Source organism: Chamaea fasciata, unplaced genomic scaffold (assembly GCF_029207755.1).
Source record: "Chamaea fasciata isolate MVZ Bird 193981 ecotype frontalis unplaced genomic scaffold, bChaFas1.0.hap1 SCAF_6, whole genome shotgun sequence".
Classification (NCBI taxonomy): Eukaryota; Metazoa; Chordata; class Aves; order Passeriformes; family Sylviidae; genus Chamaea; species Chamaea fasciata.
The window spans coordinates 60,014,108-60,032,938 of NW_027094091.1; the positions used below are offsets into that span (position 1 = coordinate 60,014,108).

Consider the following 18,831-nt stretch of genomic DNA (forward strand, 5'->3'; position numbering starts at 1 on the left):
GAAAGACAGCAGCTTTTTAGTATAGGTATGAGAAAGAAATTCTCTGTGAGGGTGCTGAGGCACGGGCCCAGGTTGCCCAGAGAAGCTGTGGCTGCCCCATCCCTGGAAATGTTCAAGGCCCGGTTGGATGGGGCTCTGAGCAGCCTGGTGTGCTGTGAGATGTCCCCGCCTGTGGCAGGCGTTGAAAACCGTTCTCAAGTTTCGTGTTGTTTCCAAGGGCGTGGCGCTCACAACGCGGACCCGGCTGCTCTGTGACATCAGCCCAGGGCTGAGGGCACTCAGCAGGCGTTGTGGGCATTGCAGTTGTGGCTGTGCTGGCGCACAGAGGTCTCACTTCTGCAGCTGACACAAGCCGCGGGCAGCGATGCTGCTGCTCTACCTCCTTGTCCTCCTGGCCACGTGTAGGCCTTTGCAGGGCCTGTGGAACACCTGCGAGTAAGTGTCCCCGGGTTCTGGGAGGGAGCTTGGGCGGCACTCTGGGGGCTCCCTGGAGAGGGCCCGCTTGTCCTCTGTGGACAGGCCACAGCTTCCTGAACCCCGTGGGGAGGCCTCAGTTCCTTGTGGACAGGCGCGCGCCCCGCGGCCTTCCCTGGCCTGCTGTCTCTGCACACCTTGTGGGGAGCTTCTGCTGGAGCAGCAGCAGGCCACGGAGCGGGATGGAAATGACTTTCTACTTGCAGAGGGAGCTGTGGGATCCCGGCCTTGACGACTGATGATGACCAAGCCATGACACGCGTCGTGGGTGGCACGAATGCTGAGGCAGGGGCCTGGCCCTGGCTTGTCAGCATCCAAGATTCCTCGATTGCTGGCACGGGGCATCTGTGTGGAGGGTCCCTCATCAGTGTACAGTGGGTCCTCACAGCAGCCCACTGCTTTGCTGACTCCAGGTAAGGAGGAGCAGGTAACAGGGACATCCCCACATCAGCAGGTGCCCTATCAGCAGTGCCATTTGCTTCTCCCTTCTCATTTCCTTGCAGTGTGCCCAGAGCCTGGGCAATGCAGACCCCAGCTGGGAAATTGCTTAGGAGAAGGCTGGGCACATGCCACTGCTTCTTAGCAGCCTCCAGCTGGTATTCCTAGAGCCTAAGGCATGCTAGAGCAGTCACCACCTTCATAGTGCTGCCTTCCTCTCTGCCTTGAGAAGCAGAAGGCTGGTCACTGTTGGGCTGCCACAGCTCCAGGCTCTGCTCCCTCTCACCCCTCTCTCCGTGTGCAGGAACATCCGCACCATGCGCCTGGTGATCGGGGCCACCCAGCTGACTGAGCCGGGCCCTGGGGCCGAGGTGCGCCTGATCAAGCGGTTGCTGGTTCACGAGGAATACAATCCTGCCGACCAGAGCAACGACATTGCGCTGCTGGAGCTGAACGAGCCTGTCCAGTGCAGCCCCTACATCCAGCTGGCCTGTGTGCCCAACGTCACGGTGAACGTGGCACAGCTGGACACCTGCTATGTCGCTGGATGGGGGGCCACCACTGCAAGATGTGAGTTTCCAAAAATGGAGGGCAAGCTTGATATGCTGGGAAGATAAGTCAGGCTTCCTGACAGTAAAGGCCAAAGCCAGTCAGGCTGCCCACTCCCTAAAGGCAGACAGCAGGGACGGAGAGCTCCAGCCCCTCTGTAGAAGCAAAGCCAAGCCCTTGGGAAGGGGATCACCCCCAGATGGGGAAAGTGGCAGCAAGCTGCTGGGTCCTCATTCCTTTCTCTGCTCACAGCTCAAAGCACAAGTGATGTCCTGCAGGAGGCCAAGGTCCGCCTTATCAGTGTCCTGATGTGCAACAGCACCAAGTGGTACGACGGGGACATCCACAACCACAACTTGTGTGCTGGCTACCCGGAGGGTGGCATCGACACCTGCCAGGTAGGAGTGTGTGACGAGTCACCCAGCGCGCAGCAGTGCAGGCAGCACTGCCCCAACAGAGCCCACCCCCTGCTTTCCCTGGCTAGTCACTCTCTCAGCCCCGGCTCTCCATCCTTACTGGGGCTTCCCACCCATTCCCCACATCTGCAAGGCCTAGCCCAGGGCCTCCCTTGTCCCAGAGGCCTGGCACTCTGCCCAGAAAGCCCTGCTAGTGCTCTTGGCAGGCCAGAGATCCAGATGCCAATGCTGGAACATTTGTCCAGGATCAGGATCCAGGATCACTGTGCAGAGCTGAGAAGAGAGCCTGACTTCATAGGCCCCCAGCCTGCTCCCAACCAAGCTTCTGGAGGCTCCAGCACCTGAGCAGAGCCTTGCTCTGCTGGGAATACAGTTCTGGTGGGGGCTGTGAGAGAGAAGTAGGCAGCCCCAGTGCTGACAGGGGCCACACAGCCCCACATTAATCCCCTCTGCTCCTCTGCAGGGCGACAGTGGGGGTCCACTCATGTGCAGAGACAATAGTGCTGACTTCTTCTGGGTTGTTGGCGTGACCAGCTGGGGAAGAGGCTGCGCCAGAGCACAACGGCCTGGAGTATACACTTCTGTTCAGCACTTCTATGACTGGATTCTGGTCCAGATGGAACAGCTTCCACAAGTAGAGGCTTCTCGGGCATGGGGTCATGAAACAACGACCTCACAACCCTGGGCTCATCAGAAAAACACCCCATGGCCCCCTCAGAAGCCGTGGCCAAGACCACCCCCCACTCAGGAGCTGTGGCCAAGACCACCCCCCATTCAGAAGCCGTGGCCAAGACCAATCCCCGCTCAGGAGCCGTGGCCAAGACCAATCCCTGCTCAGGAATGGTGGCCAAGACCACCCCCCGCTCAGGAGCTGTGGCCAAGACCACCCCCCATTCAGAAGCCGTGGCCAAGACCAATCCCCGCTCAGGAGCCGTGGCCAAGACCACCCCCCGCTCAGGAGCTGTGGCCAAGACCAATCCCTGCTCAGGAACGGTGGCCAAGACCACCCCCCGCTCAGGAGCCGTGGCCAAGACCACCCCCCACTCAGAAGCCGTGGCCAAGACCAATCCCTGCTCAGGAACCGTGGCCAAGACCACCTCCCACTCAGAAGCCGTGGCCAAGACCAATCCCTGCTCAGGAACCGTGGCCAAGACCACCTCCCACTCAGAAGCCGTGGCCAAGACCAATACCCGCTCAGGAGCCGTGGCCAAGACCACCTCCCACTCAGGAGCTGTGGCCAAGACCACCTCCCACTCAGAAGCCGTGGCCAAGACCACCCCCCACTCAGAAGCCGTGGCCAAGTCCACCTCCCACTCAGAAGCCGTGGCCAAGACCACCCCCCACTCAGAAGCCGTCGCCAAGTCCACCTCCCACTCAGAAGCCGTGGCCAAGACCACCCCCCACTCAGAAGCCGTGGCCAAGACCACCCCCCACTCAGAAGCCGAGGCCGACAGTGTTCCCCACTCCTAGGCCACAGCCAACACTGCCCACTCAGAAGCCAAGTTCAATACCACCACCAGCGGAAGAGATTAACACCTGCCCATTTCCACTCAAGAAGCTGATGGAGTTCTTCACTCAGATGCAGAAGCTCCTGAAGAGCCTGCAGGGAATTAGAGTTTGAACAGGAGAATGGACAGGATCCAGTGCAGATTGCATGGGACTGTGACTTTCCTGCTGAGGCAAAGCCTGCTGATTCAAAGGCCACCTCAGCACTGAAGGCCTGCTCTGTCCTGCCCACATTGTTCCTCTGCGTGCATGCAAACGCAAACATTGACTTAGTTGCTGAAATAAAGTTGCATATGTTTTTCATTCACCGTGCTTTCAGTCCAGTTTGGTCTCCTGGGCAAGGCTGGTTCTTGCTTGCCCAGAACCTGCAAAATGAGGCTGCACTGGAACACTTGGGCACAAAGGGAGTCACTCCAAAGGGCTGGAACTGTGCCTGGTCAGAGAGGAGAATGCTCAGAGCCACCACAGGATGGAGAAGACTGGCATATCAAGGCTAGGAAGAGGACAGGAGAAGACAATGCTACATGCAGACACCTTGGGGGGAACACATTGAGGCACACAGGCTGGTGACTAGGGCCTGGCAAAAGCCTTAGCTAATGTAGCAGACCTGGGAAAGCTCCTGAGCATGGCAAGCAAAATTGCTGACTGTCACAAAGGTAGGGAGAAGCTGACAGGAGCTACAGTGCCCTAAGGTAGAGCAAGATTTCACAGGTAGCAAAGGGACATTGACGTGTGAGGTGGCCACACTTAAGAGATGCTTGAAGGAAGAGTTGGGGTCTTTCTGGGGAGAAGAACCGGGTAGGAGCAGAAGGACCCAGGAAACTGCATCTGTAATGCCATGGAAGGCCAAGGTGAGCTAGTTAACAGCACCTGCAACACCAAGTCTGTTCACGGGTAGGACAAACCTTGGATTCAGGGGGAAAGGATAGCTGGGAGGACAGAAGGGCAGAGAAAGAGGGGAGTCGAGAAAGATGAGGGGGATGTGTAATCATGGCAGATAGGAAGAAGGGAGGATCAAGGAGCCAGTCTCACAAGCTGAGGCCTTGGCCTTGCATTCCAGGTCCGCAAGTGCCCTTGTCAGTGTGGGCCCAGAACAGCACTAGCTCCTGTAGATATCCAGGACAGGGAGCCTCCCAGAGGCGGCTGCTGTGGCCAGCATGGACTGTGCTGCATCCATGCTTTGCACGGGAAGGGTGACGCTGCTTGGGTATCTCTGGCATATTTGACTTGTGCTGCACTGCTCACCTGCCATGGCTGTCACCAGATTGACACATGCATGCTATCTGCAGGAGCCATGAGCTCTAGTGGGTGTTTTTTGGGAAGGAGCTGCTGCAAAGCAGCTGCAGAGAGCAGGGTGCCAGTGAACCTCCCAAAGAGACCACGATGCCACGTAGGCTATTTTCCTGCAAATGGTTAGCAGGAAGTTCTGGGAGCTCTGCAGAGGGGCTAAACCAAAGCTGGAGAGGGACTTTTTTACAAGGACAAGTAGTAAGAGGCTTTAAAGTGAAGGTAGGTTTAGTATAGATATTAGGAAGAAATACTTCTCAACCAGAGGAACTCAGTGACTTAAAAGTTGCACTCAAAGCAAATGTCACAACCGTCTCCTCCTCAGAGATGGAAAAAGCCTGTCACAGTCAGTACCGTGACACAAGCACCTACCAGCAGCGTCAGAACTGCTCATTCAAATGCCCAGTGACAGGCAGATGTTTCCAGTAAGAAATACAGCCCTCTCCGAGCCTTTGGTTGCATCACCCACCAGGACAGCATTGCCTCAGCCTTCTCTGGCCAGGGCTGTGACCTGCTGGAGTCACTTGAGCTCAGCCGGGCCCAGACAGACCACGTGGCACTGCTGGAGCTGGAGAGAGGTTTGCTTTTTCTTGTCATGAATGTCTTTGCTAGTAGGAAGCTGTCAGGAGAAGGGGACATAAGACAACTTCCACCCTGCCTTTTGTTTTTCCAGCAGCATTTGTGTAGTGGATTTCTAGAAGAAAAAGTCCCCACAAACTGCAGTTGGGAATATAAAATAGCACTGAGGACAACTGTGTATGCTCTGTAGTGGCTTGATAATTAAGACAGAATGTAGACCACGTAGGTTGAAATGTCTCCGGGAAGTGCAGGGAAGGATTACAAACCCTCCCTCCGCCCGAGCGCTCCCGCCTCGCCGGGCCCGGCCCGGAGCGCGGCGCCGCCATCGCCGGGACAAGGCTGCCCCCTGGCGGCGGGAGCGCGGGCCGGCCGGCGCTGCCCTGCGGGAACACCTGGGCATGGATCCCGCGGCCCGGCCCGCACGGATGTGCCCGGGAACGCAGGTACTGCACGATTCCTGCCCGCAGCCGCGCGGGCAGAGACCGCTGCAGGCAGCCGCTGCCTCTGACGCGTCGCGTTGGTGCTGCCTTAGACACTGGCAATTACTGGTGACACCTCACTTTGACTGGGTTAAATATTTTCCCACTCCGGGCCGTGTGTTTGCTCAGGAAGGATCAGCAAGTCACGTCTGTTGCCGTTCCCTCTGCACCAGCTGCCCGATGTCCTTGGTACCTGGCCATCAGTTCTTAATGTACATCAACATGCGCTGATATACAGCCAGGCTGATCTTTGACTCACCTTTGGAACAGCGACACATTTTCTCCACAACAAATTATGCTTTGACATTAGAAGGTGGCAATCTGTAATGGATATTGCAATCTGAAGATTGAAAGAGACTATCTGTGATCTTTGTCCTCAGCCGAGTAAGCTGGAGTCTCTCTTCCCTCCTACACATTATTTGATAGTGGGACATAACCTTGGAATGTACTAATAATCATTAGTCAGAGCTGATGTATCCGTTACGGGCCTGCCCTGCTCGGGGAGGGAGACGTTCTCTAGAACAGTAGTAAATCAGCAAAACAGGCACTTAAATATACAGTAAAATGTGGTTTGAGACACGGTCCTTCATACATCATGTAGCAAAATGTTTTATTGCGAGAGTCACACGCGCACACACACACACACACACACACTAGTGAGGAAAGAGGGCTGCCAAGACAAGACCTGTGAAGGGGAAGCAGTTCGGTGGCAGGAAGGGGCTGGGAGAGATCTCTGAGCAGCTCCTGGTCCAGGGGAAGTTGTGACTCCCCAAGTCCTTCTCTGCCCTCTCGTAGCCTTAGATGAGCTGGCAGGAGAGAGAAGGGAAGGCGAAGGAAGGAAGGGAGCCCTGTAGAGCTGTCCAGACACAAAGACCCTAAAGAGCCTGGCTGGGGCAGTGAAAAGGTCCAGCTTGCCAGGAGGAGCGAGGAGTCTGTAGCGCCGTTCATCAGCTTTGCAGGTCAGGCTGCTACTTTGTTATTTGTTTTTGCTGCTAAGCAGCTGTCTTCTTGGAGCTGAATGTTGCAGGAATTGTTAGAGTATCTCCTTTTGTTTTTTGCAGGCATTTGTCATTATTATTTAAATCTGAGTGAATAAATAACACATGCATCTGCTGAATGTTTTACTGTCTGGGTTCCTGACCTTGCTGCTTTGCTTTCCTTGGTTTTTGTGGTCCTGAGTAGTTGCAGAAACTGTGCCAAAAGGGCTGGCCAAGCCAGCCAGCCAGATCTCTGAAATGCCTGGGGCTGCATCCCACCCTGATCTGGGAGGGCCTGAGCTTGCACATCTCTGCTGACCATGATTGCTGGGCCCACAGGGCCCTGGAGCTTCTCCTGTGAGTCTTGTCACCCTTTCTGGAGCTGGCCAAATCTGTGCATATCTGACGTTTTTTGCTTACTAGTGGCAATTCAACCAATGCAGGAAATGTCTGTGATGTCTAAGCTTTGGATCAATTGTCTTGCTTAGTGCAACCTCTCTACATTGCATTTTGTTATTTCTAATTTTTTTTTTTTCCCAGAGTTAGGATAGCTCAAGCATTGCCATAGCCATGGACATTTTTACTGCCAAAACTGTGTTTGATGCCTGTTTGGCTGGTGGGGAGATAGGCTCAGGATAGGTGTGCATTAGCTGCTTTCAGTACTTCTGACCCCAAACCAAGACACTTCACTGGGGGATGAAGTCACAGCCTGATGTGGACCACGGGTGACTGCAGGCTGAGCTGCCCTGGAGGAACTGAGATCCCCAGTTCCAGCAGAACATCTGTGACCAGCACAGTCATGCACCTGGAAAGGGAAACAAGGCAAGTCTTTCACTTGCCTCTCCAGTAAAAAGAATGGTTTGTGCCTTTGTTCTCTTAATTCTGACTCTTTTTTTCTCAGAAATCTGTTACAAGCATGAGCACAGACTAATTTCCGTATAAGGCAAGTCAGTTAAGAATGGGGATGTCTGGGTGGTTTGCCTTTTAATAAATTAACCAGTGCTCGTGTTTTTAACAACTTTAAGAAGATGTAAGACCTCCATTCCTCCCATCATGGCAACTACAACAAAAGGAACATCATTCAGAAGTCAAGAAAAAAACAGAGGCACTTTAGGTCTCAGCCAAGAGAGCCGCAAAGTAGCAAAACTCATTACTAATTCAGAGGAGCTGTATCCCTCAGATCCCACCATTACTGGTCTTACTACTAATAATACTGGGGCACATCAATTTGGCAGAAGGCAGAATGGGGTTGAAGTGCCACTCTCCCAGTCAAACACCTCCATGAGGCCCTCCCTTGCTCTAGTCAGCCTAGAAAGAAGCAGTGCTGGGTTGTGGGGAAAGAGCTGAGGAGAGGAAGGTTCTGGTTTTATGGCTAGGAGCAGTCTGGTAACATTAATCCTAGTGAGACAGTGGAAGAGGCTATAGGTGTTTGTAATTTATTCATAAACAGCTACGCCATCATAAGAAACTTTTTAAAATAATATGTGATAGTTCTTTAAATATTTAAGGGTTTGTTGACCTATTTTCTCAGTTAATTAGAATTTTTTTTTTTTTTTTGCTGCATTAACAATGACTTGAATGCAGTCTGTTTTAGTCACTGCACAGTTCAGCTACACTGGGTTGCAGAAACATGATTTCTTTCTAAGGCACATGACGCTGGAGAGGAAAGCCATTGCAAGTGTCTAGATGTGTGCTTAACAACCTGGAGACTTACTGGAAGGTAAGGCATAAGCTCAATTAGTGAATATAAACCATTCACCTGGCATCCTTCTGAGTCCTAAACCAAACTTTTGTCTTTTCAATTACAGCACTATCCTTGTTTTTTCCTGCAGCAAAGGGCTATGGTGCAGTTGCCCTTCTCATCAAAGTGCAATGGTTAAGAGCATCAAGCTCATCTCTGCAAGCTGCATTTGTGAGTACACTTCTTTTCTTACTCATTTATTTTGCCCAGGGCTCACTGGGCCTAGAAGTGAAGTTGATAAAAATTTGTCCATGTGTGCAGCACAAATGTCACTGATCACAGTGCAGCACTATGGTCAGAAACCAGCTCTTTCTGAATGCTAATGGAAGGCACTGTTAGCAAAAGCTGTACTCTGTGCATCATGCTGGAGCTGGAGCAGGAGAACCCATGTCCCACCTGCCTCCTCTGAAGGCAGTGGTGAGGTAAGGGAGGATGTGAGAGCAGGGCTTTGACTGACTATCCAGCATGGAGATGGCCACAGGGCCCTCCTGACAGAGGGGAAGTTGTCACCAGGAAGGCTGGGTGAAGCATCAGAGTCCTGCCATTGCCTGCTTGGTTCAGGGGCATTGCTGTGGGCTGTGAATTAGGCTGCAGCACCAAAATGTAAGTTTGTCCCCCACTGTGTGGCTTGGGAATGATCAGCTCTGAACAGATCCACCTTAGAAAAGGACACCAGAAGTGTCAATTCCTGCTCCCTGAAAGGCTCTAAAATGTACATCTCAAGAGGATCATGATCAGGTCTATTTCTGGCTCTTTTAAAGCTGCAGTAAAATAAAACTTTACCCTTGCTGTTATCAGCTCTCCTTCTTAGGTAGTGTCCAGGATCATGCTGCTTTCCAAGGTTTGCTTTAGGGGTCTCCTGCAGAAAACCACACGGTCAGAGAGAAGTTTGCACAAGCTCAGAACACAAAAATGTGTTAACTTCCCATGCAGCCTTTGCAGGGCATCTCCAAAGTGACCTGCGAAGGGTACTTCTCAGTCTGTGTTTCTGCACAGTGTCACTAAGCTGATTCAAAATAAAAGACTAAATAAATGTTGGCTGTCAGGCTTCAACAAGCTTCTTCATCAGGTGCAAATGGACAGGAAAGATTTTCTTCCATTTGCACCTGATGAGGAGGCATGTTTCTCCCCCAAAAGCTGGTGTCTGCCATCCTGCGTTCCACTCCATGGATCAATTCAGCGTTCTTGGGATCAATGTTCTCCACTAATGAGTTACTGCTTTTTATTTTCAAATTGAAACTTGAAATCTTGTGGCAAATATTTGTCAGCTGAGGGATACCAAGTGCGCAGAGTCAAACCTGTAAGCTCTTAAATGGGAATGGTTGGGTTTGTAGTTCCTAGAAAGAAATATAACACTAGAAACTTTTTTTTCTGAGGTTAAACAGGAGTCAATCCCACAGTGCAGAGGAAGATTTTCTATTTTTGGCCACACCCTTAAGGCAACAGAGGAAGTGCATGTCATTGCCACAGTGACAGCTAATGAGCAGATATACAATACTAATTGCAGTAAGTGTAACACACTGAGCAATCTATCAGCTTCTATCTTCTCAGCAGCTGCAGTTTAGATACTTTTGCCGAACACCTCTGTCTGAGCCGGCTGCTTTGGGTTTGTTTGCCTATATGGCAGCACATAGAGGGATTAAACCACCACTGTCTTCTTCCCGCTGCTCGAGGGGCTGACCCAGTTGTACTCAGCTTGCACCAGCACGAAGCTGTTCTCCCGGATCTTTCGGAAGTGCATCACCTCCCCGTTTTCCGTGATGGCGATGACGTCGGGATCGGGCTCGCTGAAGGACACCTCGGCCCGCTTGTGGCAGTGCTGGGCGCAGACACAGCGCACGGCAGCCGCCAGCGCCAGCCCCAGCGCGGCCGTGCAGACCAGGAGGAGGCCAAGTTGGGCTGCAAGGAGTCGGGTTCCTCTGCCAGGGCCTTCCCCTTTGCCGGGAACAGCAGACTGGGGAGCTGGTCTGGTCACCCATGGCAGGGTATTCCCAGCTGCCTCCTGCTCATCCTTGTCCTCCTCACCCCTGGTGCCTGCCTCCTCTGGCTGCGGTGCCAGCTCTCTTTCTGCCATTTGCCTTGAAGCCGAGGACAAATTGCCAGCAGCGTTGGCCTCACCGAGCCAGGATGTGGTTGCAGCAATGTCACCCGGGTGAGTGGGTATGTGCGGGGCAGAGGGAGATGCTGTCACACGTAGGGAGGCTTTCGAGATGGTCCCACTCTCGGTACTGCCCTTAGAAAGTAAAAACATGCCAAAACGTGCAGTGAGGGAAGAGAAAAGGTGGCTGATTAAGTTTTCGCTACTTGCCTCATGGAACACTTCAGCTCTTTTTCTGATGCCCATGTGTCCCTCTGGCTTTAGATTAACTCTTCTCTATTCCCTGTTTACTCAGGAGCTTTTAGAAAATGAAGCCGATGTAACCCTGCTCCATCCATACCAAAATTGCCACGGGAGGAACAAAAGCACTCAAGTTGGTCCCAGGGGTAAAGGCAGTGTGGGTTGGAGGGGCACAGGTAGAGAGGAAGGTCACTGCTTTGTGTAACTAAACGTCTGCCATTTCTGTTGTGGTGGTGGTATTTTTCACAGGCATCATTATCACAAAATAATATCACTTAATAAGCAATTGCCACCTTGAGGGGCCCACCAGGGTCATGCTGAAAGGGCAGGTGTGATCTTCCCAGCCAAGCTGCCTATGTAGGCTCACAGCCCCACTGGGATTCAATATTGCCCTTCTGAGGCTGTGGAGTGGACAGACACAGGAGACTTGGGATGGCCTTTGCCATCAGCTGTTTTGGAGCGTTCACATACAACCTATAAACTCTCCCCAAAGCCTGTCTTGCTTTCTCAGTTTACACAGCCAGTCTTAAATCTTCTGCCCCTCTGTGTTGCTTAGCCACCCATTTTAGTGGGAATGACAGTTCCTGTCTGGGCCTGTTTCTGGGGACTGCCTGGTTCCATGCACTTTATTTTAACTGTCACAAAATGCCAGCTGCTCCACGCCAGTTCTACAGCCCAGGCTTTGCTGCAGGTATCAACCAAGACTAACTGGGGAACAAGCATGCAATTTAGGAGGCCCCCAATGAATTTTTCCATTCCCACTATGCACCTGAGCCCCCATCCAAAACCCGTAAAATGTGCTGGAGTTTTTAATTTGGTTCCACTGAGATTTGGATCTGGCCCTCAGTAGCTGGCACATCTCCAGCCTGTCCAGCCCAGCAGGCTTTTTCACACATCCATTAATTACACCAGAGAAACTCTCACCCTCTACCATCATTAGTGATTTCTAAAGCTTCCTGGGAAGACAGTGTGACAGGAGCACAAAGCTGAGGTAGGAGCCCTGGCAAGCTCTGAAGCAAAGTAGTGGAGGGTCAGAGCATCCTTTGTGGAAGGGATGGTTTCTGAAGGCACTATTAAAATACAGTAGTAAATAGAAGACTTTCAGTGGCTGAACTGCAAACAGTAAAGTAGCAGGCTGGCAAAGTTAGGATTGCATGTGTATGGATCACTTGCCCTTAAAATGCAAATGCCATACTGTAAGGATATACTGCAGGATTTGGGACTTTGGGATAGAAAATGGAACTGCCTCACAAGTCCTTGCCCTTTCTCAACTCATTTCTTTCTTTTCATACTCCTCTCCATTCTTGCCTAATTTCTCAGTGTTTTGGTTCATTATGTTCTTCTGACCTTGCCTTGTGCAATAACTCATCCTTCCCTTTGGTTTCCATCTACTCCCAGTTCTCCACTTCTCTTCATGGCTATGCCAGGTGCTCATGGTACACATTCCTCCTTTACTTTGTTCTCTGTCCTTTGCTCCTTCCTAAATATTTCTGGCTCATTCTGTGGTGTATGTCTCCTTTCCTTTTTGCTTTCTGAGAGTTTATTTCTCTTCCTCCTTTGGCATCCTGGAAACAAGGTCTAGTTCTTTCTGCTCCTTGTATTTTTCTTCTCTCCATCACCTGCATAGTGGAGTTACCCTGTTAACTCTGTGTCCTGTATCTCTAAGCACACACATTTCCAGCAACCTGTAGTCCCATCTACATAAGGGAAAGATGGGCTTCTTAAAAACCCAGGCAGTGGGCTCAAAAATAATAAAAAAAAAAAACAAACAAAACAAAACAACAACAACAAAAAAAACAACCCCCAAACAAACTAGAAAGAGATATAAACCCCAATTTCCAGTTAAGGAAAAATAATTTAAAACTATTAACAGTCTGGATGTAGTTTTAGCCACTTATGACACCTACATGGCTGCTAGGGCATTCTCCCTGCCCCTGGTGCTTACCTTCCTGTTGTCCGTACACATCAAACACAAGCGTAGGGTGGCAGCACTGGCATTGCTTCCTGCTCTGAAATATGGACAGAGGAAAGGCAGGGTTAGCAAGTGACACCTGTGGCTCACACCACTCCAAGAAGTGCTGCTCCTTAGAGCGGTTTTGGAATGCATGCAGTCAATGTAGATCATACAAGCTGTATTTTGAATTATGCCTGATCATTGATTCCTATCCCCATCATTTTCACCCACAGTATGAAATGTTGCATGAAAGCTCATGCAGCCCAAACCTTCTAAGACTTCTGAGCGGACATCCTCAAGCCCAAATTTCATAATTGCTTTGCATCCTTTTTTTTCCCTTTTCCCTTCAGATGGTGAAATAGGTCTGCAGAGTTCACTGTTTCACTGAATATTTGTATGCACTTTCAGTAAACTGTTGTAACAATCGATAGGTTTTATCACATTTTCCCACCACCTGGCCAGTCCCCCACTGTGCCGAGCAACGTAGTGTTGGGTTCTTAGGAATTTTGGATTTCATGTGCAATATCCAAAGGATTATTTCTCAAAATCTCAGCAAACAAACACCCTCTCACTTCCCCCTACACGCAGACACCTTCCTGTATCTTCCTTGTTCATCTGCAGGGTAACTAGTACTATTTTCCTTGCCCACAAGGACTGAAGAAACAGCTTTTCCCACCACCTAGTTTTTACCCGTTGAAGGTGCTGTAGCTGGAGGCATTGTCCTGGGAGAGGGAACCTTGCAAGGCATCCACCATTCCAACATCTTGGGTGGGAAGCGATGGCTCCAGGCCCCCACCTCTGGAGCGGATGCTCCTGCCGGACACAGCTCGCGATGTCCGGGCCAGCTGCTTTGGCTCAGCGATGGGGTGAGTGTCCGACCCCACACCAAAACCTGGCTCCGGTGCTGGTGTTGCCACGATGCCAGTGGGGCTGGCAGGCAGCAGGGAGCCAGTGGCAGCTGCAGGAGACATGGGACCTTGTCCAGCAGGGAGACAAAACAAAAATCAGGGAGACAGAAGCAGAAGTCTATTGTCTTCGGTTTGTTTGTTTCAAATCCCACTCGGTGCCAAGCTTTGCCAGGAAGGTTTGTAACAGTGACTCTTTTATTTTCACATCACTTGTTTTTAAGAGGGAACCCACATGGAAATTAAAGAAGCAAAGCTCGCTGCCTGTGTAATGATCAAGTAAAATAATTAAAACTCAGCCTTGGTGCCATGCCAGAACTGCTGAGAAGTACATCTGATTTGGATATAAGTAAATTCTTGGAGCATCTTACTGACCAAAGGCTGCATAAATACAACTAAATATATACCTGGAGGGCAATAATCACATTAAGAGACAAATACGTTCCTCTGTTTAGGCAACATTGCTGCTTGCAGTTCCTTCTCTTCAAGACCTGAGGTTTTGGGTAAAGTATTTTAAGATTTGCATTGAAATCATGAGATCTGGCAGCCCCATTTAACTGTCTGGTGCCCCCCTTGGAACTGGCTCTTCATGTACTGACCCACACGTCAAATACTGGCCCACAGCTTCACTTCAGGGAGCTCCCCCTGGCCATCACTGATCTCCTCAACGGACACAGGAGTTCCATGGGTCCCCCCAGCTTGTTTGGGCCATTTGTGTTGGACACTTGCCCAGAATAAGCTGTAAAACTACTCTGCAGGGGCTGTTAGTAAGAAGCAACAAGGTTTGCTCACCGTACCTGTGGGGTGAGGGTCAGCTGGTCCCTGTGGGGGTGCAGGGGCTATGGTGTCGGGCTTCTTGTCAGCAAGAGTCTTGTTTTGCCCTCCCTGAGCCACAACAGCAGATTCAATCTTTGCCCAGTAAACGAAGTATGACTGGACTATGGAGATGCTGTTAAAATATAATCAAGAATGTACTGGCTCTATAGCATTAATAACATCTGACTGTTTAGCTAATCACGAAGACTGCTTTAATCTGAAGAGAGAACCAATGCAAAAGTATTTTACAATATTAGCCTGTTGTACGTTCTCTATTACAAATAAAAGGTACCATGTCCCATAAGAAAGATTCAGGGTGAAGAATCACCACTCAATTAATAATTAAGTTCGGCCAAAAAATGTGTACGAACTTAAAAAAATATTTAAAAAGCTGTATTACATCCATCATGCTGATAGAAGTAGATTTGTAAAACTTGGACTAGCTATGCTTATGATCTTCTGTAGGCAGGGAAACAACAGTGGCATTTATTAATTAAAACAAGCCAATGTCACTTGTACAAACAGCAGAAAAGGTAAGGGGAAGAAAAAGTCCCTCTTCTCAGCCCTCTGATATTTGAGCCTGCCTAATCCTCTGCTTTTTGTCAGGTGCCAAAACTGTGTTGGCCAACCTTTAACTTCACTCCAAGAGCCTTATTTAAGCTGGAGATTTTGAGAGAATTTCAGCTCAGATTGCTCAGCTGCTTCTGAGAATTATCTAAGGGGAAACCAACCTGGGTTTTCCTGTGCCAGGTGACACTTACAAGGCATTTTTAAGCATTACAAGGTGTTTTTCCAGATGCTGTGACAGGGTAAAAAGGGAGACTCTATCAGATATCAGCTTGGAGGGTCAAAAGCCAGAGTGTGAAGGAAGTATCAGAGTGGGTGGCTAGGACTAGTTCGTGTTGGGATTTGTTTGGGTTTATTTGGGGGTACTTTTGTGAGTTTAATAATATTTCTTTAAACTTTAATAGCATTTTCTGATCTAAAACAATGGCCAAAGATTGGAAATTCCAAGCAGCAATATTTCTGTTTCAATGAATTTTCTCAAATCACAATGAGATGCTCAAGCCACAACACTCAACAGGACACTTAGGTATTGGGAAGCAGCCAAGGATCTGGCCAAGCAGTTTCTAAGTGGTTTTGTAAAGTTGAAGTACAACAATTTAATCTCTTTTGAAATGAAAAGCCACTGTGCTTTCTCTAAGGCAGTCAGTTAGAAGATGTTTAATTTCATACCAAATCAGAACCAACCTACTTGGACAGCTTGGGACTTTGGTGCAAAATAGAGATGTCAAGTTTTGACACACAGTGCTCACTCTCTCTCTATTTTGAGTAATTCTGTTTACATTGAATTTTTTTTTTTTTTTTTTAAGAAGAAGCGATATACAAGATTATCCCGCAGGCAGGGAAGTCCTATGGGCTGCATTATTGACAAAGACAGGCAACATGGTCACGGTTCTCTCTTTATGCCTTAATATTTCTGTTTCCTAAAATGCTTAAGCTGTCATCTTCTAGTGTATCTATTTTGAGAGAACAGTGACCATGTAAATACGAAGCAGCACTAGGCAGCAGATTTTAATGGTGATTTATGTACCAGCTGGGATACTGTTGTGGCATTTGGTAAGGATTTAGCTATATTGGGTTCAAGATACATAAACCACTGTGTTGGACAGCCTGCAACTGAGAAAACACAAATTCTGATTGGGAACCAGCATGTCCTTACAAAAATTTGATGTCTCCAATGGGTTGGTCTGGCGCTTTCCATACGAAGGACAGGTTTCTCTTCAGTGACTTGTCCGAGTGTGTGACAGTGTCACCATCTTCAGAACAAGTCAGCAGCTTGGAACCGGGAGGCAGGAAGATGAAGGTGCCAGCGATTTCGTTGTTGGACACTTTGCGAGCTTGCAGCATAAAGCCCATGTAATCCCGGGTGCTTCTTACTGTCACTTTTGGAAGACAAAACACAGGACACTAAGGGATTTGTCTTGCTGTTATGGAGGGAATTGACTGCAATGGAGTTCCCAGAAAAAAACCTTGGGCAACACTACTGAAAACACCTTACTGTCTCGGACATGCTGGATACAGAAGGCCAGACTTTTACCTTTGGTTTCGCAATATGTAATTGCACACAGGATTCCCCGGAGTCTTCCCCCCATCCCTCCTTAATGCTAAGCTGTTAACCACATTAGATCAGGCAGCATGCAGCCATTTTTGAGGAGGGAGGTTTGGACACCGCTCTGTCCGTATGCAAAAGCTCATGTTCTGCTCTCAGAGGGATTTTGTTTAGCACAGGGGTAGATGGGCAAATGGCCAAGCCGGGGAATGGTGCCTCTCAGCTCTGTCTGCATCTGCCTGAGGAGCAGCAATGCCAGGGATGGGGAATGCTGCCAACCATGCCCAAGAGTCAGGTGAGTCACCCAGACCCCTTTGAGTGGTGCAGAGGGGCTGGGAAGGTGACTTTATGCACTGGTTGTGCCTTTCATGTGTGAACAAACAACTCCCACCCAAAGCACCCATGCTGCAAACAGAATTCCTCTGTAAATATGTCCTCATGACAAGAGAGGTGTTGTAGTCACTCAGAGCAGTTATCCCTCTTCCCAGACCTCGCAGGGATTAATTCCGTCTCTTGTGATAAGTTACCGTGTATTTTTCAGATGCAGGAATGAGAAGCTGTTCCTTACCTGGCACCTTGTCTCCCGGGAAGTAGAATGTCGTGTTGGTGTGGACAGTGACGTAGTTGCTGTTGGAGCTGTGCAGCTGCACCCTCAGGTGCCTGGGCATCATGTCGGTGCAGGCGGAAAGGCTCGCGCCCTGCGAGAAGGCGGCCGCGCAGGAGACCAAGCACAGGGTGGTGCAGGCCCAGCCAACAATGGCAGTGTGGGCTCTCCCACCATCCTCCATCCTACAGCAGGAAACAACGGGGAGTTCACTTCAAATGGCTTCCCAAATGCTGCCATTGATTCAGCTGATCTCCAGAGCCGCCCTCCCCACTGTCTTTAAACAAAAGGGAGTACGTGATCTCTGTGGCACCTGGAGCCACTTTGGGAATCCACTATTTACATTCTGAAATGAACCGTTCAGGCTGGGAGAGGGAAGAGCCCCCCACAAGAAGATGTATTTCTTGTGAGGCTCCCAATGGAGGGAGCGGCTGGAGAAGATTTGCTGTCAAAAGTCTTGTGGGTTTTAGGAGGAGGAACAGGCTTTGTGCAGCCAGTCAGCACCCTCCACCGCTCCCAGCCCAAATGTACAGCCTGATCAATAGGGGAAACATCTGCCCCTTGGACCTGCAGAGCCGCTGCAGGCACCATCACATACGGGGCTGCGGCCCAGGGCAGAGCCTGTCCCTGCCTGCCATCACAGAGCCACATCCCTGCGCTGACAGCACAAAACACATTTCCAGATTGAACAGAGTATTGTGCCTTTCTGCTTTCTCAAAATGCACTTTTCAAAGTGAAGCTGAAGGATGAGTGTGTGACATTCTTTGTAATGGATAACACAAAGCAGGTGCTCCTGATTTTAATGTAGTGCTTTCTACCGTCTTTTCAACATGCAGCCTTTCCTGCCTTAGATGAGATGTCATTACACTTAATCAATGAGTAAACATAAATAAATCAGAGGAAACAGAGGCTGAGGAGGTCTAGCTCCCTCCCTCTCAAGCAGTTCTGAAACTTGCCAGCCGACTAATGAAGCACCGCCGCATGCGAAACAGTTTATGCCCAGCCTAAAGCAGCAAGCAGATGGATGCAGTTTAACCTTCCACAGCCAAGCCTCCTGCCACTCCAACTAGTTGAGTGCCAGAAGATGCTCGTGAGAATCACAGGAGCCTTTGCTAACTCTCCCAGCCCTGCTGGACTAGCGGCAAGATTATCTCCTCTTCATGGAGCCAGCCTCCCTTCTGGGCACACCTAAACATCCCTTGCTGGATAAGATTTCTCGCAGGAGCTCACGGAAGTAGCCCCGAGCAGCAGCTCTTTTCCTTGGGTATTGCCTCGGCTGTGCCGTTTCCCATCCCAGCCCCACCGTCCTCCTGTGCCCATCCCCGCGGGGGAGCGGCGCTGCTCCCGGGGCTGCCCGGGCTCAGGCTGCCGGTGCCGCCGGCGCTTACCTTGGGACACGTTCGCTGCCGGGCTCGCTGCCACCACTGCCCTGCCAGCCTGCCGGAGAGCCATCCTTTCAGGGACCTTCCTCGCATGCTCCTCTAATGGGAAGCGCAGCAGCTGTTACTGCTAATACCCACCACCCACAGCAGCTCTCTGCCAGCGCCCAAATCCTGCATTAATCATATTAGTTTTTTTCTTCACGTCCTACCCCTTTTTTTTTCTTTTTTTTTCTTTTTTTTTTCCTTCTTTTTTCTTGTGTGTGTGTGTTAAAT

General features: G+C 50.2%; 2 protein-coding genes across 2 annotated transcripts; one reads left to right on the top strand and one right to left on the bottom strand.

The window, feature by feature from the left end:
- Positions 1-364: 364 nt before the first annotated feature.
- Positions 365-3,807, top strand: LOC136290711 (acrosin-like). Its single transcript, XM_066185037.1, has 7 exons — positions 365-435; positions 681-887; positions 1,217-1,482; positions 1,714-1,859; positions 2,341-2,630; positions 2,940-3,263; positions 3,381-3,807. Exons 1-7 carry the CDS (start codon positions 365-367, stop codon positions 3,496-3,498), a joined length of 1,422 nt encoding a protein of 473 aa, XP_066041134.1. The 3' UTR covers positions 3,499-3,807.
- Positions 3,808-9,704: 5,897 nt separating this feature from the next.
- On the bottom strand, positions 9,705-18,624 carry REELD1 (reeler domain containing 1). Its single transcript, XM_066185038.1, has 7 exons — positions 18,565-18,624; positions 17,141-17,361; positions 16,183-16,405; positions 14,441-14,592; positions 13,429-13,714; positions 12,730-12,793; positions 9,705-10,679 (listed from the first exon to the last, which is right to left on the bottom strand). The coding sequence occupies exons 2-7, from the start codon at positions 17,358-17,360 to the stop codon at positions 10,086-10,088; spliced, it is 1,539 nt and encodes a 512-aa protein (XP_066041135.1). The 5' UTR covers position 17,361; positions 18,565-18,624; the 3' UTR covers positions 9,705-10,085.
- Positions 18,625-18,831: the final 207 nt, after the last annotated feature.